The 24,381-nt window shown below is 50.3% G+C and overlaps 10 protein-coding genes across 10 annotated transcripts; 5 read left to right on the forward strand and 5 right to left on the reverse strand.

Moving 5' to 3' along the window:
• Positions 1-557: 557 nt before the first annotated feature.
• On the forward strand, positions 558-2,366 carry ALT_9540 (serine hydrolase domain-containing protein; the record flags this gene model as incomplete). The annotated part of the gene is made up of 1 exon (XM_033559997.2): positions 558-2,366. The coding sequence occupies one exon, from the start codon at positions 558-560 to the stop codon at positions 2,364-2,366; it is 1,809 nt and encodes a 602-aa protein (XP_033415888.2).
• Positions 2,367-2,405: 39 nt separating this feature from the next.
• Positions 2,406-3,409, reverse strand: ALT_9541 (uncharacterized protein; the record flags this gene model as incomplete). Its single annotated transcript, XM_033559998.2, has 4 exons — positions 2,406-2,738; positions 2,793-2,925; positions 2,975-3,194; positions 3,247-3,409. 4 exons carry the CDS (start codon positions 3,407-3,409, stop codon positions 2,406-2,408), a joined length of 849 nt encoding a protein of 282 aa, XP_033415889.2.
• A 3,484-nt stretch (positions 3,410-6,893) lies between these two features.
• On the forward strand, positions 6,894-8,423 carry ergS (the record flags this gene model as incomplete). Its single annotated transcript, XM_033560000.2, has 1 exon — positions 6,894-8,423. One exon carries the CDS (start codon positions 6,894-6,896, stop codon positions 8,421-8,423), a length of 1,530 nt encoding a protein of 509 aa, XP_033415891.2.
• A 436-nt stretch (positions 8,424-8,859) lies between these two features.
• ALT_9543 (GNAT family N-acetyltransferase) lies at positions 8,860-9,552 on the reverse strand (the record flags this gene model as incomplete). Its single annotated transcript, XM_033560001.2, has 1 exon — positions 8,860-9,552. One exon carries the CDS (start codon positions 9,550-9,552, stop codon positions 8,860-8,862), a length of 693 nt encoding a protein of 230 aa, XP_033415892.2.
• A 915-nt stretch (positions 9,553-10,467) lies between these two features.
• On the forward strand, positions 10,468-12,063 carry ALT_9544 (putative C6 transcription factor; the record flags this gene model as incomplete). Its single annotated transcript, XM_033560002.2, has 1 exon — positions 10,468-12,063. The coding sequence occupies one exon, from the start codon at positions 10,468-10,470 to the stop codon at positions 12,061-12,063; it is 1,596 nt and encodes a 531-aa protein (XP_033415893.2).
• A 212-nt stretch (positions 12,064-12,275) lies between these two features.
• Positions 12,276-15,633, reverse strand: tmpL (putative NRPS-like enzyme; the record flags this gene model as incomplete). Its single annotated transcript, XM_033560003.2, has 8 exons — positions 12,276-12,649; positions 12,700-14,029; positions 14,079-14,175; positions 14,234-14,521; positions 14,571-14,674; positions 14,730-14,812; positions 14,861-14,995; positions 15,060-15,633. The coding sequence occupies 8 exons, from the start codon at positions 15,631-15,633 to the stop codon at positions 12,276-12,278; spliced, it is 2,985 nt and encodes a 994-aa protein (XP_033415894.2).
• Positions 15,634-16,614: 981 nt separating this feature from the next.
• Positions 16,615-17,701, forward strand: ALT_9546 (enoyl-CoA hydratase/isomerase family protein; the record flags this gene model as incomplete). Its single annotated transcript, XM_033560004.2, has 5 exons — positions 16,615-16,831; positions 16,894-17,024; positions 17,087-17,287; positions 17,343-17,520; positions 17,571-17,701. The coding sequence occupies 5 exons, from the start codon at positions 16,615-16,617 to the stop codon at positions 17,699-17,701; spliced, it is 858 nt and encodes a 285-aa protein (XP_033415895.2).
• A 147-nt stretch (positions 17,702-17,848) lies between these two features.
• ALT_9547 (uncharacterized protein) lies at positions 17,849-19,129 on the reverse strand (the record flags this gene model as incomplete). The annotated part of the gene is made up of 1 exon (XM_033560005.2): positions 17,849-19,129. The coding sequence occupies one exon, from the start codon at positions 19,127-19,129 to the stop codon at positions 17,849-17,851; it is 1,281 nt and encodes a 426-aa protein (XP_033415896.2).
• An 823-nt stretch (positions 19,130-19,952) lies between these two features.
• ALT_9548 (putative isoamyl alcohol oxidase) lies at positions 19,953-21,823 on the forward strand (the record flags this gene model as incomplete). The annotated part of the gene is made up of 2 exons (XM_033560006.2): positions 19,953-20,434; positions 20,488-21,823. The coding sequence occupies 2 exons, from the start codon at positions 19,953-19,955 to the stop codon at positions 21,821-21,823; spliced, it is 1,818 nt and encodes a 605-aa protein (XP_033415897.2).
• Positions 21,824-22,055: 232 nt separating this feature from the next.
• ALT_9549 (sugar porter family MFS transporter) lies at positions 22,056-23,633 on the reverse strand (the record flags this gene model as incomplete). Its single annotated transcript, XM_033560007.2, has 1 exon — positions 22,056-23,633. The coding sequence occupies one exon, from the start codon at positions 23,631-23,633 to the stop codon at positions 22,056-22,058; it is 1,578 nt and encodes a 525-aa protein (XP_033415898.2).
• Between the last annotated feature and the right edge of the window lie 748 nt (positions 23,634-24,381).

Raw genomic sequence — 24,381 nt, forward strand, 5'->3', positions numbered from 1 at the left:
TCTCAGTGGCCTTAAATACCATAATGGAACCGCGGTTAGCTTGGTTTATAAGGTCGGCTGTAGTAGGAGGTAAAAGGAATCGTCCAAATCCTTCTTGCATTCTAATGGTGGACTCTAAGTCCTTTAATCTGTGTAGCTCCCTGTACAATTCTGTGCCATTCATGTTGCTCGCACGCCTGCGGTGCTGTCATCAGATTTGAGCACGCCAAGACTAAGATGAAGATGAAGGCGAATAGCCCTTTTATCAGGGCTTGTTAACACCATTTCACAGTAGATTTTATCTGTTATACTAGGCTTGTACTAATTATATACTGGTATGCTAAGTGACCCCAGAATCTCTGAATAGCCACCTCCTTTTCCAAATGGTGAATGAATTCCTCCATATATATACACCCCTACCTCTCTAAATATTAGTGCATTAAACGCACCAATGAATTAGTCGCTCATCAAGCCCAACGCCTTTACACAACCCATCTTTAGTAAGCCAATCCTGGCTGTATTTATTTATCAGGCAGCATCATGTCCTCCCGCAATACGACTTACCATCATCATCCATCATGACCAAGGTCAATATCATCCTCACACTGTTCAACCTCATCCCCGCCGTCCTGGCAATATGCTCGACCCAGTCCCCTTTCTACCCACCTCCATCTTACAACCGTCAGTCCTCTGAGGTATGGGAAGCCCTCGGCCTTGTAGAAGCGTCGCTGTCAAACTTACTCCGCAACTCCAACAACCTCAATACATCATCCTACTCGATTGAAATCACCTCATCAAAGTCCACCTTATGGTCAACGTTCCATACCGCAAAGGATAAAAATACAACGCGACCTGGAGCCGAGAGAGTCGATGAGACAAGTCGCTATCGTATCGCAAGTATCACCAAGGTCTTCACCGTGCTGGGGATACTTCAACAGCATGCAGCGGGGAACCTCTCACTCGAGGATACGGTGGACAAATACATCCCTCAGCTCCGCAGCTCGCATCACGACGGGACCACAAGTACTAGTGGTATCCAGTGGGACAAAATATCACTCCGATCTCTGGCGAGCCAACTCTCTGGTCTACCCCGCGACTGGGTCCAGGCGGATCTCCTCACAGATCCCGAGCCCGTCGATACAACTACTAAATGCGATTCCGACAACAGCCATAAGCCCTGCACCGCACAGGACTTATTCGACAGTCTAACAAGGAGGCCAGCCTTGTTTGCGCCGAACACAAAGTCGACGTATTCCAACCTTGCATTCGAACTCCTGGGGCTCGTGTTAGCGAACGTCACTGGCACCACATACGAGGAATACATAACAACCTCAATCCTCCATCCCCTGGGGATGTCTCAAACATCGTTTGCCAAACCACCGGACAGTGTGTCCGTTCTTCCCAAGGGAAATGCATGGTACTTCGACGTCGATGAGGCTGTGGAGAATCCCACCGGCGGATTATACTCTTCTACGCACGACATGTCAATTTTTCTCCGCTATATCCTCGCCAACTACAAAGATATCGCGGACGCAAAGCTCAATTGGCTTCTACCTGTATCATTCACGGCTGGATTGGGGAGTTATTACGGTATGCCGTGGGAGATTTTCCGCACGGACAGAATTTTTCTCCCAGACGATAAGCGGAGGGCAAGGACAGTGACCTTCTTCACCAAAGGCGGTGGTGTCCCAGGGTACAAAACCATCATCCTCCTCGTGCCGGAATATGATTTGGGTATCACGGTTCTCACAGCTGGAGATGAGACATTCCCTGAAGCATTAGTGGAGATGGTCATTGTTCCACTGATTCGTGCGGCTGATGCGCTTGCTGCACGGCAGGTTAAGGAAACATATGTGGGGAGATACACTTCTTCTACCAAGGAGCATAACATCAACTCCACGTTGACACTAACTTATACATCAACCCATGGCCTCGAGATCAACGAGTGGATTTCAAATTCCACAGATGTGTTGAGCATCATATCCAAGCACTTTCAACCCCCACAAAACACAAAATTCCACGCTCAGTTGATTCCCTCCGGTCTCTACAGAGGTGATAACCAACTAGGAGAGGTATGGAGGATTGCAGCCGTGATGGATAGGGAGGGCCCCCCGGAATCAGTGCTAGGGCGATGGGGCGAACACGAGAGTAATGCTGGCTCATGGTCGGGCTTCGCATCCGTTTCGGATGAATTCTGTATCAGCGATGTAGATAATATCATGTATGCGGGAACACCCTTGAGCGAGGTTGTCTTTTGGGACAGGGACGAGAAGACTGGCATGTTTGGGAAGGTGGAACTGCCGGCCTTTAAGATGAATCTGACTCGCGTGGATCAGAATGAAGAGGGCACGAAAGATGAGAGGATTTTGATCAAGCAGGAACTTTGACCCAATGGAGAACTGTGGGATGCTTCTGAATAGTCCTGATCACTCTGAACTTTTCATCACGTAGTTGACTACACCCATGAACATCGCCAAGAATGCCTTGCGCCCTTCAGGCTCTACAAGATCAAATTCATCTGACCGGTAGATCTTCAAGTGCTCCTCCGAAGGCTTGCCTTGACACAGCGCCTGCAAGTAGGATCCCGAAGCCTCTAGTTTTGTAATTTGTATGCAGGTAACAGAGGTATGACGCATACTGATGAGGAAAGACGCATACTCTCTTTTATGAGGATCCTTGTTGAAAGCGGCAAAGATGAGAAACAAACCATATGGTACCTCGCGTTTGATCATATTCTCTTCTGTGGATCCCTTCATAAACTGGATAGCAGTTAGTAGCTTGGAAGAGGTGCACATAGCAGCTAATGTACGCACATTGTAAATTACTAGAGGAGAAAATGGATCATTGTTTCCCTTGGGAATTCTGCCAATGGCCCCAGGACAGTCGAGAGCCCCCTTGACCTTGAATAATGGCAAGTGGAATGGTAACGGTCCGGATTGTGTCCAACTGCGCGAATATTAGCAATGGATAGTACCGTTAAGAGCGAGATACAAACATCTCTTCAAGGCCATAGCATGCCCTGACCATCCCGAATAGGATACTTGACAATGGTATTGAATTAGGCTCCTGATTGTCAGGGACTGGAAATGTGAGACGGTATGTCTCGTAGAAAACATCGGAAAATGCGTTTTCGGGGTGGCTGAACTTATCATATCGAGATCTGAAGATATCTTCCTTTGTGGGTTCCATGAACTGCTGAACTAGGCCTTGGAAAACTACGACTTCGGTTAGCAGCTACATGATATTCGTGGTCCCTTAACAACACACCCTGGTCGCTTTCGTCTGGGAGGTGCTCTTGACCAACCATCTCCGCTGCAGATATCGTGCCTTTTTCTTCCGCATTGAGTACGCGTATGTGTTCCGATGTCCAATTCTTTGGTTTCTGTAGTAGTAATCCAACCATCTGGCGAGAAATATTCGGGATATCCATCGTTGCCGGAGCTAGAGCTGAGGCTGTAGATATGAAAACGTTCTGGTGGTAGTAGCTCCGCATAATATCATTGTCATAGCTAGGTCATGATCAAAGCACATGCAGAATTTGGTTCTCACTATCTTCCATGTTGAACTAAACTTCGGGCCATTCTCATTCACCTCATGACCATCCACTCGAACACATTTCTGCAACCAGTGGCCTTGCGGCGAGGTGTGGCAATAATTGTATTCCAGAGATAGTGGCGTAGCCCTTCCGAAGAACATTTTCGCTCCGCTCATCAAGCGGCGAGGTGGTACAGTCCTGGTTCGAGTAGGTCCAAAATACAAGGGCAAAATATAAGATCTATGGACGATACGGATAACTTCTGTCATTTCACTGGAGATGCGCATCCTCAGCTGAACTGTCCCGAAAGTCAATGAAGAGCCAGGCCAGAGCGCATCTTTGTTGTTCAGTATAGCAGCAACGATTTGTTGGAATGTCTCGCAGATCAGTCTGCGGAGGATACTTGTTGACACAAGGTCTCAAATCAGTCACCTCGTTCAGCTTCTTTGTCAACCGGTCCTGGAAAATGATCGCTTTGTGCTCGATGCATTGTCTTCTGGAAAGATCAACGACTGATTCATTCGACACCCTCCCAGGGTGAAATAAAGAAATAACTGGTCTGTACGCCTATTTGATGATGCTCTGCCATATCAATAGTCTACCCTTTCAATCTGACTCTAGTCAGCTCCTATAGCGTATCAAATGGTTGCTTGATTATTCCTGGTGCAGAGAATCTAAGCGGGGCGTCCGAGAGAAAATGACACAGTAGTCAAGTCACGCTCTTCGAGATTGGAAGCCAATTCACTTTCGAGTGTCGCTTAGCTTCAAAGCTCTGGTAACGATATATGGAAGAATGCAGCCTGCTGCCATAGATGACAACAAGGATGCAATTCTGGGGTGTCTCAAGGAAGTACAACTAGAGCGATCTAGCGATTTGTCGACCTGTCTTGCCGATTAAGACACTTGACGGAAATATCCGAGGATTATTTATGGTGTTCTTGGCTGTGACTATAAAAAGTCACCAAAGGCACCATGGCAGGTAACCCATTCTTACTCTCGCCTGCAACTCTCAATTCCCAGCTCTGCAACATGGCCGACTCAGTGTCTGCAGACCTCAACGCCTCCCATTCCGCGCTTAGATTTCTTTTCAAAAAATTGAAGAGGTGGACACAGAAAACATCTTGACTCTCTCAGAATCCAAGACCATGAGAATCCTTCGGTGATGGAGATGGTTGGGGAGACAAATGTCCCTACCAATGACGATCCCGGTAAGTTCTAACCATGACCCTCTCAATAGCCGGAATTAACGTTGCAACAGCCTACCGTCTCCTGACCTGCAGATCACACTTCCTTCAAGGGAGCATATCCTGAGCATATCCGACAGTGATAGCTGGCTAGAGGCAAATGCGTTCACATGGGTCTTTGACGCAACCCACAAGCTGGCGCAAACCCCGACGGCGGAACACCTCCAGTTGATCTTTTCGCGGGGATATGAGTGTTATGGCGCTCTTATATCATTGCCACAATGCGGAGGCCAGGGATCTGTGAGTGTCTTCTTCCATTTCTCAGTATTTCAGCTAATATATCTATTTGTTGGATCCCGTTATGCGGATTCCCTTTTCACTTCAAGACATGTCGAGTCCAGGGATTCTTGAGGTGCAACGGAGCCATTGGCTGGGCGCTTGCTGGAGGGAATCCACAAGGAAAACTTTTCCACCCGCTGATACTTTGCAATGTGAGTGCCCCAGATATGATGCCTGCTTCAGCCGCTAAGCATTATCCAGACCGTCAAGAGATCCGAGGCTGAACATAGAATGAAGTGTGAGATTCCTTTCGGGCTCTTTCTTGCCTTGCGGCATTTGACCGGAACCCGACCCTCCATGAATACTTATCATTGTTTTCAATCTTCGGCGAACCTCCGTCCAAGTCACAAAGGTGGTTGCCACCGGCTCATATCTCCGAGCGCTCTGTGAGGGCCGAGAGCTTTCCGAGCATTTACGGATTTATCGGTCTGCAGAATACAACCTCGTCGAACGGGATGGTAGGAAGGAGTTTCTCACGCTCTTTCTTGGTGTCGTAAAACACTCTGTGAGCAATTTAGTAAGCGAGTTGATTGAGGATTGCGAGGAGATAGCTGGATGTCTGCAGGCGGGTGGCTTGAGGTATTAACTGATATCGGGCTATCTGAGCTATATTTCTGATTTACGATATCGAGGCGTTCAATTAGATTGGGGAAATTGTTTGTCCACGCCAGAGTCAGTGAATGGGGAAGGCTTAGTTGGAAAGAAGCATCTAAGTCAGAGACTCTTATGACATTACGCCAAGTCTTAACGATAACATATGACAAAATACACAAAGAGACCCCTTGGTTATTATCGTCATGATTGTGTTTGAGAAGGTAGGAAGCCTTGGGATCTGCAGAAACGGCTACTGTCCCCTGTTTCTTGACATGTCAAGTCTTCGATAGGAGGATTGAACATTTATGGTTGCCTGGAGTTCGGGTTCCGCGGACCCCAGCATCCAATGGTGAATTGGCGGCAAACCCCGAACCTGAACAAGTCCCTGAAATAGGGTCCAGACAGATCTATCAAATCATAAATCGTGCTGCCTAGCTTCCAGTCCCTGATCCTCGGAACGATTGGCCTTGAATACAGCTATGCAAAGCTTAGTTCTCACTCCACAATGGCCCCTATTTTGAGATCAACGTATGGTTGCTCCCTAAATATCCCGTTACTAGGTTGTATCTAATTTCTTCCTGACTTGCCTGGACTGTGAGTTGGCTCCAAAGAAGTGTAGACAATTGAACGGCTATCTCGAATATTCAATACCAGTTCCCCTGTCTAGTCAAAACGGAGAACATAGATATTACATGTAGAGCTTCAAACAGTGCCCTATTTTTGTTAGATCGCGGAGTATGCACCTAGTTAATCAAAGCTTGTCCAGCCGTAAGGCTGCAACATTTTTTTAGCGAGCCTCTGACTTCCCCGACAGTAGGGCAATGACAAGAGGGATGGAATGATTTCTTGAAAAGGCTAGCATCATGCTAGCCACCCGAGCCACCCAAGCAAACGAGAGCAAGCAGCTGGAACAAGAAACGGTGGATATTGGGTTGAAAGCTTTCTGTTGGCCATTGCCACCTGGGAGACTGGGTTATTCCGAAGAGCATGACCACTTTTTACCAATTCTGGAGTGGCTTGGGGTTGCCGTACCGGCCCATCCGACTAGGGCAGCCCTGCTCCTTGCCTGGATATATTGAGTACCAGGATTTTGGAGAGCATGGCCTGGCTAGGCTGAAACCTACGGTCATTAAAATCTATGTTCTGCTCCCTCTTCTTTGCGTCTGCTCTGTATTACGAGGTCGACCCATTGAACCTACGCAAGGTTTCCATCCTACAAGTCGCCATTGTTCTATAAGACTCGGAACGACTTATCCTTCAGTATGGCGCCTAATAATACCCCGTCCAGTTTAAGTGGAAGACCCGACACCCCCAAGAAGACCACGAAGACCAACAAAGAACGGAGTAAACGGTGTCGGGCTGAGTGTAACAAAACAGAAGGGTGCAGAAGGGTCTTGCTGGCTGAAACCATCGGACAGTCATTATGTCACGGTCATGCCCGTTTCACAAAGGACGTCAACCATATGTCTCACGACCAGTTTGAGCACCATGAGCCCCCTGTGAAAACGCCTCCATCAGCCTGGCTGTCAGTTCCCAGTCACACCGGTCGTTCCAGTGGTAGCACACGCAGTAGCATGAGCACATCCGACGATACCCTTTCTGCTAGATCCTATGACACCTTGCCCACCGGCTCTAGCTGCATCAGCGAAGAGGATGCGCATAGCCAACGAAACATCTCCATCAACGCCAGCCGAAAATCCCTCCCCTATAAACGCATCGTCAGCTTGGACGGACTTGTCCCCCTTGAAGACGTGGAACGACTCGCAATTCAATATGGCCAAGCTTCACATATGGGGCTGCTCGACCCCAGCTACTACGTCTTCGTGAATGGAGATCGCACCGGGGGCTTATGCTTCAAGGTCCTGAACAAGGTCGCGATAGTGATGGGCGATCCTATGTGCGAGCCAACCCAGATATCTACCGTTCTTGAAGAGTTCAATCGTTACCGACGCCGACAACGCTGGGATATTTCGTTCCTGGGAGCAGGAGATATGCTTGTGAGCCATGTCAAAGCACGCAACAAGAAATGGACAGTCTTGCAATTCGGTAAAGAGCGGGTATTGAATCCTTTGACAAACGAGGTTATCCACGAGACCAACGGAAAACGCATCCTCACTCAGAACCGACAGCTCCTCAACCCCACCAAAGGCGGCATTACCCTGCACATTTATACTCCTTCCCTGGAGACGGATTACGAGTTGGAGATTGAGTTGTGTACAATCTACGATGAGTGGCGCATGGCCCGCAACAAGTCGGGGAAACTTCAAGCATTCATCACAGAGTATGATCCCTTCTTAATGCCAAACCTCATGACATATATCTATACCCGAGGGCCAGACAGGAAGGTCAACGGTTTCGCAGCCTTACGATGGATCGGTGGAAAGGCCGGATATCACGTTGATCCGTGTATCGCTGCTCCTGGGGCACCAAAAGGGATCAGCGATTTATTGATATTTGCGTCAATGGCTTGGCTGAGGCACATTGGGGTCTCATATCTTAGTTTTGGTTATGAGCCTTCCGACTCGTTGGCAGAGGTATCAGGAATGCCTAGTCCTCTCGCGCATCTAACCCGCCAGATATATCGATATACATTTCAACGACTCCCAATCGGTGGAAAGAAGACATATTTTGACAAGTTCAAGCCGGATGAAGTGCAGGATTCGCCCCTCTATCTTATATTTCCGTCGAAGATCCCAGAACCACGACCGATCATCGCTATGGCTCATGTTGCCAACATCAGCATCCGGAAACTGTTATTCGATCACCGTTCCAAGCCTTCGGTCCCTCAATGATTTGTACTGTCCCTGCGAAAGTCCTTTCCAACAATGCGTAATTGTTCTATGACGCTTACTCTCTTTAACTCATTTTTCTTGATTTGGGTATACAATCTTTCTCCCAGTCCCTTCCAGCCGCTATTTAAGTCGCATTTGTTTGCTCTCTTTTGTCCTTTCTTATTTATCCTGCCTTATAACGTCTTTCTCTTGAGCGAGTTCATATGTCTGTATATATTTCGTTTGATGTTTCTGACAGCGACCAAAGTATAGATTTCTTTGCGCTTCTATGCTTGTTTAGAAAGAACGATGGCCTATCTAGCGCTTTATGTAAGGCTTGCATCAACGCGTAGCCTTCTTCTATGCGGTACTGTTGACCTCCATCCTCCATATAATCCCTCCTCGAAGTGCGGGTGCAACTGTGAAAGCATCCGTGCTGGCCAACTTGTGCCGTTCTCTATATACGATCTCTGGTAAAACGCTGCAGCATAACATGACCACTCTGCGCACAGAACTTCTCCTGCACCTCGTACCCCTCCGGCAAGAGATCCCCTTCCCCGTTCGCAATCAGAGCTTCAGCAAGGCTACAGCTCCCCACCTCTTCAAATCCCAGTTGCTGATACAGCCGTACAGCGGCCTCCATCCCCCACTTAACCATCAGCCGAACGTGGACATTCTTTGGCTCAGCCCGATACTCAACAAGATACTTTATAGCCCCCGCACACAGTCGTTTCGCGATACCTCGCCCACGATGCGAGGATAGCGTGTAGAGACCGAGAAGCTGCCATCGTTCCTCCTCTTCATCCGGTCCTGGTTCTGGCTGTCCAGATGTTGCCGGCAGCGTGAACTCCTCTTTTGTTCGTGGACCGAGCAGCGTCAATTGAGCGACCCATTCTAGATCCTCTTTGTTGGATGCATTAGAGTTTGCAGCTGGACGTGCGGCGCAAACGAATGTCTCCCTCCCTGGTTGAGACAGGCGTGATTCCCAGTATTCATCTGTGAGAAGGGCTTCTGATTCGTAGGTTGCCGCAAAAGACGACGGTGAAAGTTTGAGGGCCTGCAGACGCAGATCTCTGTATCGCAGTGCTGAGCGAGTAAGATCTTCTGTCTTCGGGACTCGGAAGTAGGTATAGTGATAATCTGATGTCATATTGTACGTGATCTCAGAAAAAGGAGAGTTGCGATAGAGTTGATTTTGCGAGGGAGTCAGTGATGGTATTTTAGTTGTGGCAACCAGAAAGTATATCCGCTAAATCCGCAACATCCGCATCCATATGGAGACGCCAATTTACCAGCCGGTTTCGCTGAGGACCTAGTCCGGAGAATAGGCTATGAAAGTTGAATAAGCTTCTGACACTTTATATCCTGTATATTGCTCCTTTTCCCTTCGTAACTGGCAAAAGTTGAGCCGGGGATGACATGAATTTCTGCCACAAGTATACCAGCTGCCAGCATCCAGATGCCCGCTTCCATCTGCGGCTCCCATGTGGACTGGTCATAACATTACCTTACCAAAGGTAGCATCCTCTTGCCTACTTTTGGCTCGAGTGCAGCGTGGATCACATATTCCATTCGATTCCGAGACACTAAAGTTGACTCTGCTATGGATCGACTGAGCGGTATTATTGACAAAACACGCAGGATGTACATTCCCCATTGCTTATAAGACATGCGTCGCTACTGCTTCAACTAGGCCACAGTGCCTACGATAGAAAAGTCCAATTCTGCAGTTGTACTACCCGTGAATGTCGAGACCTAATATAAGCCCTGAACCCCAGGTTCCAGCCCGATATCCGAAAAGGGAATGGTCGCAGATGACGAAAAACGAGGATATTAGTAATCATGTGGAATCGCGGGTTTTCCTTAATGGCGGTCGGCTTGGATAAGGATTGCTAGTCGTCGCTGAGTATCTAGTATGGATAGGGATGGAGTTGCAAATGCACCAGGAGACGTGTGAAGCCAGAAGACAATGTCAGGCCAGGTGAAACGGCAACGTCGGTCCAAGGTTGCTTGTGAGCCATGCCGGACCAGGAAGCGGAAGTGCAACGGCCAGCATCCTTGCGAGATGTGCACAGACTCTGAATACACATGCCACTATGACTTGGGGTCACGCAAGAAACGAAACAAGGGCCTCGCCCTGGGCAATCTGATAGCAGTCCGACCTGCGCATACGCAGCAGGCGGAGTCGCCTTCACAGTTCCCGACGACGCCGACTCCCCGACGTCCATTACCACTTGGTGAGCGATTTAACAATTCTGTACAGCAGTCGATCGGATCAAATTCAGGCGCAGTCTTTGTGCAGAATCTGGGACTCAAGATCGACCCTGTTAATGCACTCGATCCTCAGGTCTTCGCGTGGAATATCGGGCTGCGCCAGTTGCCGGGCAGCTTTACGGCGATGCCGATAGTGAATATCATATCCGCAGAGGAAATGACTGCGTTGACGCACATTTACTTCGACAAGGTTGCTCCTTACTACGGCTTCGTTGGCAAGGATAGCTGCTTTGAATATATCTCGTCGAGATGGGATCGACCGTCCGCTTTTGAACCATCCGATGTCGTCCTTTGCGGAGTGGCCGCGATGGGCTATCTCTTTTCTCGAAGGAAAGCACTGGCTGCAGAGCTGCATCTGATTGAGTCGGCCAAGTCAGCTCTCGAGCAGCGTTCTGGGGGCGAGATACCACCCCTGATGTTGATCACGGGATGGGCTCTTCGGGTTTCTTACCTGCGGTTAACGGCCTCGCCTCACACGGCCTGGCTGGCGAGCTCGTCATTAATGCACCTCATTGACGCGACCGGTCTACACTTGGACCCGTCGTCTAGACATGCGCTCCTACGGCCAACGCTGAATATCGACGATGATATTAGACGTAGACTCGTCTCGTTTGCCCAGTACATCAACACATGGGTCTCCTTTGACTTGGCAAGATCACGAATCGTCTTACATGGCGCATCATACACAACGCCGACCAGTCCAGACGGGGATTACACGGCGGAGATGTTGGACTTACTACCCCTTTCTGAGAGTCTCGACCCCTTCACCCCGGTCGACGCCGTCCAGCTTACCGCCATGCTCGCCAATATCATGCAAGGTAGCCGCGCGCAACCCCCGTCTGTTCTTTCTCAATGCAACCTCGTCCTATGCATCTTCCGCCGTCTCCGTGCCGTTCACTCAACTCTATCCCCAGCGCTTATGAGCCAAATGCTAGCGTTAATTACGAAAGCTCTCGCCTGCGCACGGCAATTAGTCGACGCAAACTGTCCATGGAGCCACGTGGCTAATGTTCCCTTCCAGATTATCTGCACGCTACTTGCAGTGGACAGTCCAGAGTCCTTGTCTTTGTTAGACGACGCGGTGCAGACTCTGAAATACGTAACGGATGCCTATGATACCGAGGTGCTGAGGGACGCATACCGGACCGCTGGTTCCTTGATTCTATTGCAGCAGAGACGGAAGGACCATGATTCGGCGCGTCTGAACAGTATCTTGGGCGTTCACTTCGCCCCTGATTATGAAAACTTGTCGCAGCGACGGCCGAGTACGCAGGATTCCGAGTCTTTCAGAGAATTGGTAGCGGATTTGTCCAGTTCGGAGAATTTTGATTTCGCGCAGTTCTTCATCGCGGATAATCCTTGGAATGTGCTGGGGATGGATAGTTAGAATTGCGCATCCCCGAATACCTCGGTTCTGGAAGAAGACGAGCTGGTCTCGCTGCACGATGTTCCCTTACAGACTGTCATCCCACAGCGTACACCAATTTATGCTAATGAATATACAATTCAAACAACCGACCGACTATACAATTGGGACAGTATACCATCATAGACACGGAATACATACACCGACCTCAATAACTGGCGCGATCCGGTCAACTAACTATCCCAAATAGCCCCATAGGCAGGAACGCCCCTCGTCTCCATCCCATAAACCACCTTCTTCGTCAACTTCTCATTGGAAATCACAATTACAGCCTCAGCCTGAAACTCCTGCACCGCATCCCACGTCAGCCGCACCAAATCCGGCCGACCCTGCTTCTTCGTGTCATGCACGATCGCCCCGTGATCCGCCGCGTAGACCGCGTCCACGACGTCCTTGCCGAATGTATCAAGTGGATTTGGCGTCGACCAGACGAGCCGGAAGGGGCACGTCGGGACTTGGATATGCCCGAGGAGAGGTCCGATACCTGAGCCTGTCCCGACTAGGACGACGCGGTTGAAGAGCGTTGCGATGCGCATTACGCCGCACGCTGTTGGGGAGGATTAGCACAAGGATATGGTGATGGAACATGAGACTTACTGGGAATACCACGGACCCAGAAGTGGGTGGGTGGCTTGCTGATCTGCCGTCCTGTCCAGTCCCCTGCTCGAGAGACTACCAAGGAGTAGCCCTTTGGTCTACCGTTTACTGCGGTTGGAGCTGGGACTGTCGCGAATGAGTGCCACTCAAATAGTGGCCGTTCGGATAGCCGGGTAAACGTCCCGTTGACCGGCATCGTGTAGTCAAAGTGAAGCCGCACAGCATGATTGGAGAGAACCTCGGCGTCGACGGGGACCTTTCGGAGGAAGACCCACGAGCTTGCAATGCTGGCAGTGATGACCAGGAGCATCCAGAAATTAGGGGAAGAGATAACGGCGCGGCCCAAAGATTGTGTTCCTCGCTGGTCGCGTATGGAGAGGATTGTTTGGATCCAGATGATGCCGAGGATGGTCCAACCGAAGAAGCGATGGATGCGCTCGAACGTGTTATGGCGCTTCTTTCTGAAAGTAGGATATGCGAAGCCGATCATTGCAAATAGGAGGAGTAAGACGATTAACGACAGCGTGAGGGTTGCAGGCGAGACTTTCGCAAGCACTCGTGCATCGTCGACCTGGTTGTAGATATTATACCCGATAGAGCCGGCAAACCAGGCCGTAGCGGCCATTGCAGCGCCTGAGTGGACTCCACCAAGATGGTAGATTTTTGCGCACCGGCGACGGATCGTCAATGGCCATGTCTTTGGTACAGAGCAGCAGATCGTGTAGAGGATATTGATGACAGCGTCCTGGCGGACGAGGACGGCAATAGTGAGGTTGATGAAGGCGATTGTTGAGATCCACTGGGGACCAATTTTCGGGATGAATAGAATACACAAGAGTGCAGCAATATTTGCCAACCAGATAAGCGTGAAAAGCCTCCGGTAGACAATAAAGATCCGGTATCTGAGTCCCCGAACGACCTTGCGGTTCTTCTTCTCCGCCAACGGCACGGGTTTGTGGAGTGATTCTGAAGAATCTGATCGCGTTGATACGGTCTCGCGAGAAGAGCTCAGAACAACATGCTTCTTCTCATCCAGTATCTCCGTAACGGATTGCGATGTCGCCTCTTGGGGACGGCACAACTGAGCGAGGGCCCGTTTGTCGATCTTGCCGTTTGGAGTCAGTGGGAACGCATCCACCCTGTGCACTTGTGTTGGAATAGCATAGTATGGCAGTCTCGCCTTCAGGTGGATCTGTATCCCCTGCAAGTTTAGCGACTGCGGTGTGACAAATGCGACGAGGTCTCCTTCCACCATGATGGCGGCAGCCTCCATAACACCCGGACACGAGGCCAACGACGCGCTGACGCCGTCTAGTTCGACACGGAAGCCCTACTGCATTTAGTACCGTGAAGATAAAATCAGAAAGGGAAAGACCTACCTTGATTTTGACCTGATCATCATTGCGTCCCAGCGTTTCCAAGTTCCCATCCGGAAGCCATCGGGCTAAGTCGCCAGTATTGAACATCATTGAGTGACTGTAAGCGTTCCATCTGTCAGTGAGCACTTCAATCAGAGAGACTGGCTGCGACGCACCCATCATCTACAAAAGGATCATAGCGATAGCGCTCGGCCGTCTTCTCAGGCTGTCCGAGATACCCTCTCGTGATGCCTGCTCCGCCAGCCCACATAGTTCCGACCTCACCAATGGCAACTGGAAGTTGCTTATCGTCCAGTATATACACGTTGGTGTTTGGGAGAGGTCTTCCTATGGTTAACTGCTGAGCGAATTTGTGTCTATGCATGGTATTAATGATGGTGACCTCTGTTGGGCCGCAGCAATTGTAGAAGGTTGCACCGTTCGCCGCCCATTTATCGGCGAGACTACAAAAGTTAGCTCTAGTCGAAGACACACTTTGTTGGTAATGGCTACCTCTGAGAACATGGCTCGCCAGCTGTGGCGATGCATCGGATATTGGGGAAGTCTTGGGGACGGTATCGACAGAGTATGCTCGGGGTGCATATCAGCGTATCAATCTAGTTAACACGGCTCAGTTAGCTACTTCAAATATTTCATGATATCTTGACTGACCTGTTGTAGTGCGGCGTGCCACTCGGACCCTCTCAAAACCAAGGTAGCGCCATTGGAAAGGCTCCCTAGTATTTCCCAAGCACCTACCAACGTCAGTAAGGGCTTTGGCCATCGTAGTGTTTCTAGCTCACCCATGTCAAAACTGATGGACAATACTTGCCCAACTCTCGACCCACGAGACATGCCCAGATTGCCGGGCGCATGGCAGACAACGTTTGTAACATTTCTGTGCGTGACATCGACGCCTTTGGGGGTTCCGGTGGTACCTTAATGATCAGAGATACATTAGCTTACGTTTAGATTCGATGCGCAGAGCGACAACAGACTGACCAGAAGTGTAGATCACATAGCACCCCGAATTTGCGTCTCCCTCACAAATCAAACGAGTCATATCCACCCGGAACCCAGTATGCTCCGCCTCAGCAAGTAATTCCTCCAGTATCAGAACCGAGGATAGCTGTGGAGAAGAGTGAAGTCGCGATCTGAAGGCACCCGTACACAAAGCGACAGCACTCTGGGATTGAATTACAGCATGTTCCAGTGTATGATCCGGAACAACAGCGCCGTCGAAGGGGATATACTGCGCACCGCACATGAGGATGCCTAGAATGCCTGCGACCATCTCCACGCTCCGCTTTGTGACAAGGACAATCCTGCTGCCAGGTGCCACACCATGATTTTGAAGTCGGAGTGCAACGAACTGGGCATATCGAAGCAGCTTACCATATGTGACCTCTACCGATTTGTTCTGGGAAAGATCATAGACGGCGATAGCATCAGGATATTGCTTCGCACGATCCATGAAGGCATGGTGCACAGTGGGATAGGCAACAGCGCGCTGGGGACCAAAGCCGAACGATCGGAAAAGATTTCCGTCTCGCGGTGAGACTGGAGGAGATTGCATTTCTTGGGGACTTTGTAAGAGTACCAAAACTTGTTCCAGGAAGTAATCCTGCCGAAAGGATCAATACGGGGCAGAAGGAGTCCCTTGCAGGATATATGTGCGCCCATTGTGCTACAGTCTCCCTGCTCATGACGAGTAGACACCTGGTCCTTCGAGTCACGTTGAGGGAATTTGGAAATATTGTTGGCCCCGCGCTTCGGCGTAGATTGATTGATTGCTGACCCACCATTACTATGTCAGAAACAACAGCCGCCTGGCCCCGGCAGTCACGGCCAGACCGTAGGATTGCGGGATGGGCAGTGAGACAAGCTGATGCATCACGACGGTCGATTGACTCGATTCGGATCCTTCAGGTTTCTACGACGTCACAATCTGAGTAGCTATGGGCTGGGCATGCGGGGTCAAAAGCGTCGATCATGAGCCCTCTTGGTGATGGTTCCTAGATTCCTTTCGGATATTGGTGGCTTTACTCGCTCTAGGGTCACTTTAAAAGTGGAGACTAGACCCTGGTCGCACGCCTCTTCTGCATCCGTTGTCTGGAGACAATGAGTCTCGACCAATCGGTTCATTATAGTCGTGGTCATGATTCGTGCTCGGATTCATTCTCCTGAATGTTCTCGACTCTTGCACACGGAATTCAGCCGGATGCGCGCGCGGGGCTTCGTATGAAAACGGTCTGGGGTGCTTATGTTAATCTACCAATTCCCAGAAAGGCATCTTGGCCTTTTTCGCTTGTTACATGTGTGACGCCACGACGCGCAAGTGGTGTTCTCGACATGCTACACTCGGTCTAGCTGCTCAGCCGTTGTAGCCTGTCACAAGCTTGACACGGCCCGCAACTCCGTATGTTTCAACCCCTACTCCGTACACGGGAAGGGCAAAAATAGCCTGGAAATGTTTCAGTCAGGCGTTGGGCCCTTTTTAGCCTCGACTGTTTCCTCGAAGCTAGAACATTCCCGTAGCTGTCTTATCCCTGCCTAGATGCGCTTTGTCATGGATTATTCAACGGAGACCGAAGGCCTTATTTTGGCTCAAACACATCAGAGTTCTACTCGCATTCTCACTCTAAATCGTCCTAATAAGCGAAACGCTTTATGTCAGACCCTGATCGACGAGTTATTGCGACAGCTGGAGATAGCCTCGGCAGATTCGCACATTCGAGCCATCGTCATCGCTAGTTCGGGCGCCATCTTTTCCGGTAGGTGTCACGTTAAATGGAAGGATATAGCTGATTCGTCGCAACTTCGACTTTCCATACAGCTGGTGCGGACATTAAAGAGATCGCTCAATTAGATGGCGAGACTGCTCGACGGAAACGGTATCTTGAAGATCTCTGTCATGGAATGAAACAGGTCCGAAAACCTATTATTGCGGCGGTCGAGGGTAAAGCTGTATGTCTTATGTGCTGGTTGTCGTTGTAGTGATGATGCTGACAGACAACTGCGTCTCACAGCTTGGTGGTGGTTTTGAGCTTGCCTTGATGGTATTCAATATCCTCCTTCAGATGGATTCCGACCTGACTGAATCACTCCTTAAGACAGACTTTATCGTCGCCTCACTAGACGTGGAATTTCGACTTCCTGAAATATCAATCGGTCTGATCCCCGGTGCCGGAGGAACACAGAGAGTGACCGCCGCTGTGGGCAAGTACAGGGTAGCTGCTCTTTAGGCCCGGTCCATAAGGGACTCGACTGACAAGGTCTTTGTAGGCAATGAACATGATTCTGCTCAACGAGCCACTTTATGGACAGGATGCCTATCAGCTCGGCCTAGTTAGCAAACTGGTCGAACCAGGAAAAGCTTTGTCAGGGGCGCTGGAAATTGCAGAGAAGCTGGCTTCTCAGAGTGCCTCCACCTTGATGGTGGCAAAGGAGGCAATATGCAGAGGTGAGCTTGATTACTCTCTTGTTCCTTTGTCCTTACTCACAGCCTTCCAGCGGACGAATTGCAGCATGACCATGAGTTTGAGCGGTCACTTTATTATGCCACCTTCGGGACCCGCGCTATGGTAGAGGGAGTCAATGCATTCCTCGAGAAGCGTGCACCTGTGTGGAGTACGCCATCTTAGGACTATCCTTGAATGTGAAATTTGATCATGTACATTAGAGCAGGCATATGCTTGGAGATGAACACATATATGTTGAACTTGAGTATATGGAAGTGACTATGAGCAATATTCATACCTAGAACTTTGAGCTTATTCACTGAGCGATCCCTACGTACTGGATTTTCCGTCCGAGCTCCGCTCGGAAACACCTGATGAAGGCGAATACGGCGGTGGTTGTTCGCCTGAACTGTAGGCCGCATATCCTCGAGAATGACTGGAGCCCCCATCTGCTGAGCCCTTAGGTAAATCATTCTTTTTCACCGTCATTCTAGCATTCGAGAGTACTCCTACTTCCAGATCTGCATCGAATTTCAACAACTTTCCTGCGCATTCGAACACCAACGAGATTCTCAGCCGGTATGACCGGCTCAGATTAAAGGTGCTAAAAGTGGCATCAGTGGTAGGCAACGATATCTGACCGAATCGCTCGGAAAGATCCATCTGACCAGAAACAGCCATCCGTAACGATGTTTTGGATAGTAGCGTGGTCTCTTCGTCTACCTCGCCTGACATAGATCCCATCAGTAATGGAGACGCACGACCGGCCGTCCTGCCAACAAGTGTAATGGAGGCCGTTTGTAAGGCAATTTCCGGAATGCGAGGAGCGTTAGAGTTGTCTATTAGTGGATTCACTTCCAACAACAGTCGAATCGGCGTGCCCTGAACAAGGTGAGACGGGTAGCGGAACTCAACGCCAAAGGAAAAGTAAGGCAACTGGCCGGGAGCGAGCCAGGCTTTCAACTTCTCCTGTACGCGCAGAGACCTGTCTGTATTTTCTGGCAACAAAGAAAGGCTGCGAACCGTAAATGTGCGGTCAATATTTTGCTTCTTCTCCAGTTCGATAGCGTGGGTGTGCGCTCGTGCAGCCGTCGGGACGAACGCAAGATGCAGCACCTTCTCGAATACCGGCGACTTTTTCTCGAACAGGCCCTTCGTGGGCTTGAAGATCTGGACTTTTAGCCGGTACTCGATGCTCGCGGATAACCTTCGCAGGGAATTGCGGCATTCAGCATGGAATGATGGGGGTAGTGGTTGGTTCTCGTCGACACGGAATGATCCTGCCTCAGGCCAGACATTTGGAGTTTCAACATGAGGAGGAAACCGGAACTCGAACGGCCATTCATAAGTTGATGGCGGTATCCTGCATTCTTCCGCAAGAACGAGGATTCTCTCCCTTTGGAATAAGATGCATTTGCTCTGGTAGTTGCCTGTCGGTGCGGCCGGGCCCTTGACTTTCTGGACCTTGGCTTTTGAGCAACCAGAGAAGATTAGTCTGACATCCTTGATCTGTTGAAAATCCCGAGGGCAGTCGAAAATCACTCGTCCTCTGATGATGTCGTTTTCCGCGTAGTATGGGCGGGGGTCATCGATGTTTATGTTGAGGGACATTGCGCGCTGGGCGTGAGGAAAGGGTAGTGAATTGTCAAATTTCCCCGGAAAGAAAAGCATATGCAATAGATTGATCCCTGGGGAAATTCCTTGTTTCAATATTCTTGAAGTCTTTCAATTCTCGTGGAAAGCGTAAATCTAGCGCTATGATCGAGATTCCCAAAAAGGCAGAAATAGTACGAATACGGCGAGTGGAGACCGGTGGACCCTTAACATCATAACTTCACTGGCCTCGACCACGCTTTGCCCCTAAAATGGACCACATGTTCCGGTAAATGTATTGCTTCAGACAATTTTTAGATATTGGCTTTCTTCGGGCTTGCGATGGATCTCATGTGGTTGGCTGGCATGGAGTTAGCTGTTCATGAAATTGCGGGTCGTTCTCTTTGGTGAATTATGACACTGATTTTTCCAATCCTTACCAGGTAGTGGAAATGTCTCTATCAAGCCATTGGACAGTTTCCCTATGTATAACCATTGGAGTTACAAATTAGTTACTGGTGCTACTTCTGCCTGAATCTACGAGTACGACGAAAACCCTCAAAAAGGTGAGATTTGCACAGAAGGAACCACGATCCTGAATTGATGGCCAATAGTGATGAGAGCTATGTATAGATGCTCGTCATTCTCCGCAGCATTGGTCTACAGTGATGCCGATGATGAAGTTCGACAGGGGTGGAACGTATTCGTCTGGCAGGATTCTGGGTATCCGCGGATATAGTAACGGGGAATATATGGTACAAGTAGCGATATATAAACAACCACACTCTCGACATGGATGAGGATTCCTACCAGTACATCATCTTTGTGTCCACATTACAAAATGATATTGTTCTCTTTCACTGCCTTTGTGTCTCTTCTGGCACTTCCCACTGCAGTGCACTCCAAGCCACACTGCAAACTCTCTCCCCTTGACGCTGAATGGCCATCAACCGAAGAATGGGCCGCACTGAACGCATCAATCCAAGGAACTCTGATCAAGACCACCCCAGTTGCGTCGTCCTGCTATCCCGGAAATCCCTTTGGCTCGACTGAAGATTGCACAATCGTGAAGAAGTACTGGTCATATGCTGCATACCACTCTTCTTGGCCTGAGAGCATCGATTACTCGATCTATACAAACAACTCCTGCGTGCCTCCTGGTGTTGCGGGTTATACTGAGGGAAGAGGCTGTAGCATCGGGGCTCTCCCACAGTATATTGTCAATGCTACGACTGAGGAGCAGGTAGCCACGGCGATGCAGTGGGCGTCTAGGAGAAATATCCGTATCGTGGTGAAGGGAACAGGCCATGATCTCAGCGGACGGTATGCGATTGGCACACTCTTGGCATCTTGTCGACTAATTTGAAGCTCATTAGATCTACCGGCGCATATTCACTTTCTATCTGGACGCACAACTTTAGACACATCGTCCATCGACCTTCATGGTCGGTGCCTGGTTCCAACCGCACTGCGGACGTTGTGATCGTTGGGAGTGGCAACAACTGGGGATCTATATACACTGCCGTGCGTGCTATTAACCGCACCGTTGTCGGCGGTCAGGACGCCACCGTAGGACCTGGCGGATTGATTCAGAATGGAGGCCACGGACTCCTTTCTAGCCACCATGGCCTGGCTTCAGATCAGGTATACCAGGTCACAGTTATCACGACGGACGGCCGTCGTCTAGTAGCCAACCATGCCGAGAATGAAGATCTCTTCTGGGCTGTCCGAGGGGGTGGTGGAGGACAGTTTGGAGTTGTCACCGAGTTTGTTCTGAAGACGCACCCTGTGCCTGCGAATGTTGTCACTGGGGGTCTTTCATTCTATCCCAATCGCGGCGTGAAGGCCAGTGAGCTTGCCTCATGGAATGCCTTGGCGGAAACGGCACGGATGATCCCTGATTTGATGGACTTGGGTTTCACGGGCACTGTCACAGCGCTCACGAAGGGTGCAGCCATGATGCTCACCGGCGCCAATGAGACGGTCCCCGGCGTGGCAGTCTCCATCAACCTAATTGGATACAATACAACGACGAGGCAAATGAACTCCTCGCTTCACCACCTGGCAGCCCAAATCATGCATTACCACAATTCAAGCGCCCTCACACTGACATATCAGCCCCACTCAACTCAGAGTTACTGGACCTTTGCGAACCCTGACCCATTGGCTAGCAGGGCCTCCGGAGCTAGTAGTTCCATGAGCAGTCGCCTTCTGGGCCGTCGAGAGCTCACTGACCTACCAAAGGCCAACCTAATCACTCACCTACAACAAGTCCTTAAGTCCCAGGAACCAGAAAAAGGGGGGATGCTCCTCCTCGGCCTGCAGGGCGGTCCTGGACCCGCCACCACGCCGCCAGAGATGCGCGGTAGCGTGCTCCCCGCCTGGCGCTCCGCATACGTCCACGCCATGGTCTACGGCGCATCGATCAATGACACCGCAGACCCAGCTGAGGCGTTGGCAGCGGCCGCAAAATGGCACGAATCGACCATTGAACCGGTTTGGAGGCGCTGGGCACCGGATACGGGCTCTTACATGAATGAAGGCAACGCGTTCAGTGGGACCTGGAAGAAGGACTTTTATGGCGAGAATTACGACCGGTTGCTTGCGATTAAGCGTAAATATGACCCTGACGAGAGTCTGTTCGTCTGGAGTGGTGTTGGAAGTGACGGGTGGGATTATGATTTGCGCGGTGGGCTGCTTTGTCGAAGGTAGCTGTGGAGCAACCTGTATAGATGCTAGCTTGGACGCCCTAATCAATTGAGCCCGAAAGGAAAGCTAAGAATCTTTCTATGTATTCTAGATAATAATTTCCTCCTAAAGCGGTCGCAGGACAATGGGACGTCGGATCTACCGACATCAAGATGTCACAAACAAAAATACAGATATATCAACCATAATGCAGCGCGCGACTCATTCTATATACATTTTTTATGGCACGGCCTCACTAGACCTTCTCCGCCATCTCGACAGAGCACCCATCGCCCTTCTTATTCATCTCCATCAGGTCTACCTCGGTTACCTCTCCCTGAGGCAGATGCTTCGCCATCGAGACAATCTCCCAGGGGGAGGACGCATCCCGGAAAACATGGTTCAGCAACTCCAGGTTGCGATTCATGGTCTCGGGGTAGAAGAAGTATACCAGTAGGGGGATGCACGCGGACAGCACGGCATACATGACGTAGTACTGGTATCCGATGGTATCCAGCGCGATGGGGGTGACCATCACAACGACAAAGTTCCATAGCCAGTGGTTCGCCGTCGAGATGGACGACATGGCAACGCGCAGTCGGACGGGGGCCACTTCCGTGCAGTAGAGGAAGTTACCGCCGAGAAAGCCGATCGGGTAGAAGAGGTTGAAGAGGAAGATGAAGACGACCGAGGCGATGGACGCGCCCTTGTTATCTGTGCCGCGGCTGTTGGTGATTGCCAAAGCGATCATGCAGAAGGCCATGCCTGTGCCGCTGATCATGAAGACGACTCGACGGCCAAGCCGGTCGATGGTGAAGAAGGCGATGAAGCAGCAAAAGAATTTCCAGGTCAGAGCGCAGGCAGCGAGGATCTTGGACAGGCTGGCGCTGAGGCCCAGGTTCTGCTCGAATATCGTTGAGGCATAGACGGAGATTAGGTTACCACCGCACATCTGCTGGAAGAATTGCAGGACGATGCAGAGACAGAATCGGTAGAACAGTCGCTCCTGGTCATTGGGGTCGAACATCTCCATCAAAGAGCCTTTGGATTGCGCGGTCAATTCGAGAGAGGACTCAATGCCCGAAATTTCGGCCCGGATCCCCTCGTCGTTGACTGACAGTCCCTTGAGGGATGCGAGCGAGTGGGTTGCTTCCTCGATGCGGTTGACCTGGACCAGCCAGCGCGGTGATTCCGGGAGCAAAAAGACAGAAGCTAGGATGACAAGGGCAGGGAGCAGCGACAAGGCCAGCGGAACCCGCCATTGCGTTGTGCTCTCGGGGATACGACTCAGGCCGAAATCGATCCAGTTGCACAGCGAGTAACCAAGACACATGAAGATACCATCGATAATGACATGTTGTCCTCTGTTCTTTGCCGAAGAACATTCCGACTGCCATACCGGTACCGCCACACTGTATTGACCAACGCCCATACCCAGTATAATACGGCCGATAACGAATTGCACCAATCCATAGGATGCCACTTGCAGGATCTCTCCAATGATTGCGAGGATAGAACCGAGGAATATGGTTTTCCGGCGACCCAGTCTGTCCGAGATCAGCGTGCAAGAGAGAGCTCCGATGAGGGCTCCGATCTGGAAGGAGGCAATGACAGCACCCTTGCTGGTGGAATGGTGTGCTTCGAGCGATCCGGTCGTGTTAATCGTGTCGATCTGAGGGAAGGTCTTGACCCAACTCTGGAGTGTTGCCAGGGGACCGACACCAGCTTGGTTGTATCCAAAGACAATGAAGGCAGGGGCACCGATCAGAGCCACCTGGGCCCAGTGCAGGGCCTTTCCAGAGAGCCCAAGATATTTGGGGGATTCGGACGCCATGGTGAGATTGATGCAGCACAACTCTCTGCAGCCCACTGGGAGAGTGACTGGCCTTTATATCGACCTGTGTGGAGTCGAGATGAGACAAGAGTCTCTTTCAGCAACAAATTCTGCTCCCCCGACTTTCCCCGTTCGCGGGGTCTCCAGGCACTGGCCCCGAACCTCTTGGGGGACTACTCCCTCAAGAATTGTAATTCGTAACAGCAATGTGCGTTGAGGCGGATGAATCCAATGAAGGACACGTTATAGGTCGACCTTTTTCTTTCTCCACTGTATCCCCACCGTCCGGCCATTCACCCCCGGAAACTTCCCGAAATGTTATTGATGCCGTGACGCATTTCGGAAGGATTGAGTGTGGTTGATCGGGCCAAGAACGCCATCGACCAAGCTTTTCTTTGCATTTTGCTCGGCCGTCTTGGATGATCTTGATTGTACGGCTGAAGTTGAACCCTTGCATATCGGGAGTGAGTACTCCGAAGATACTACGATTACAAATGATATATGTAAAGTAGGAAGAACAATTCCATAAGCCTAATGTGTTTACTCAGCATTAATTACAACTTCCATTAGTGCTAAAATACTGCGATCCACGGCCTGACTTGTTAGAAAGTAACGGATACCAACCAAGCCAATCGGGATTATTTGTGATTGCTGGCCCAAGGTCAAGGTAATCATAATCACCATACTGGCATGACAAGAGTTGATTCTCGTCAATTGCACAAGAGAGCAATTGATTAGGGTAGCCATT

This window comes from Aspergillus lentulus (genome assembly GCF_001445615.1).
Source record: "Aspergillus lentulus DNA, contig: Alt17, strain: IFM 54703, whole genome shotgun sequence".
NCBI lineage: Eukaryota > Fungi > Ascomycota > Eurotiomycetes > Eurotiales > Aspergillaceae > Aspergillus > Aspergillus lentulus.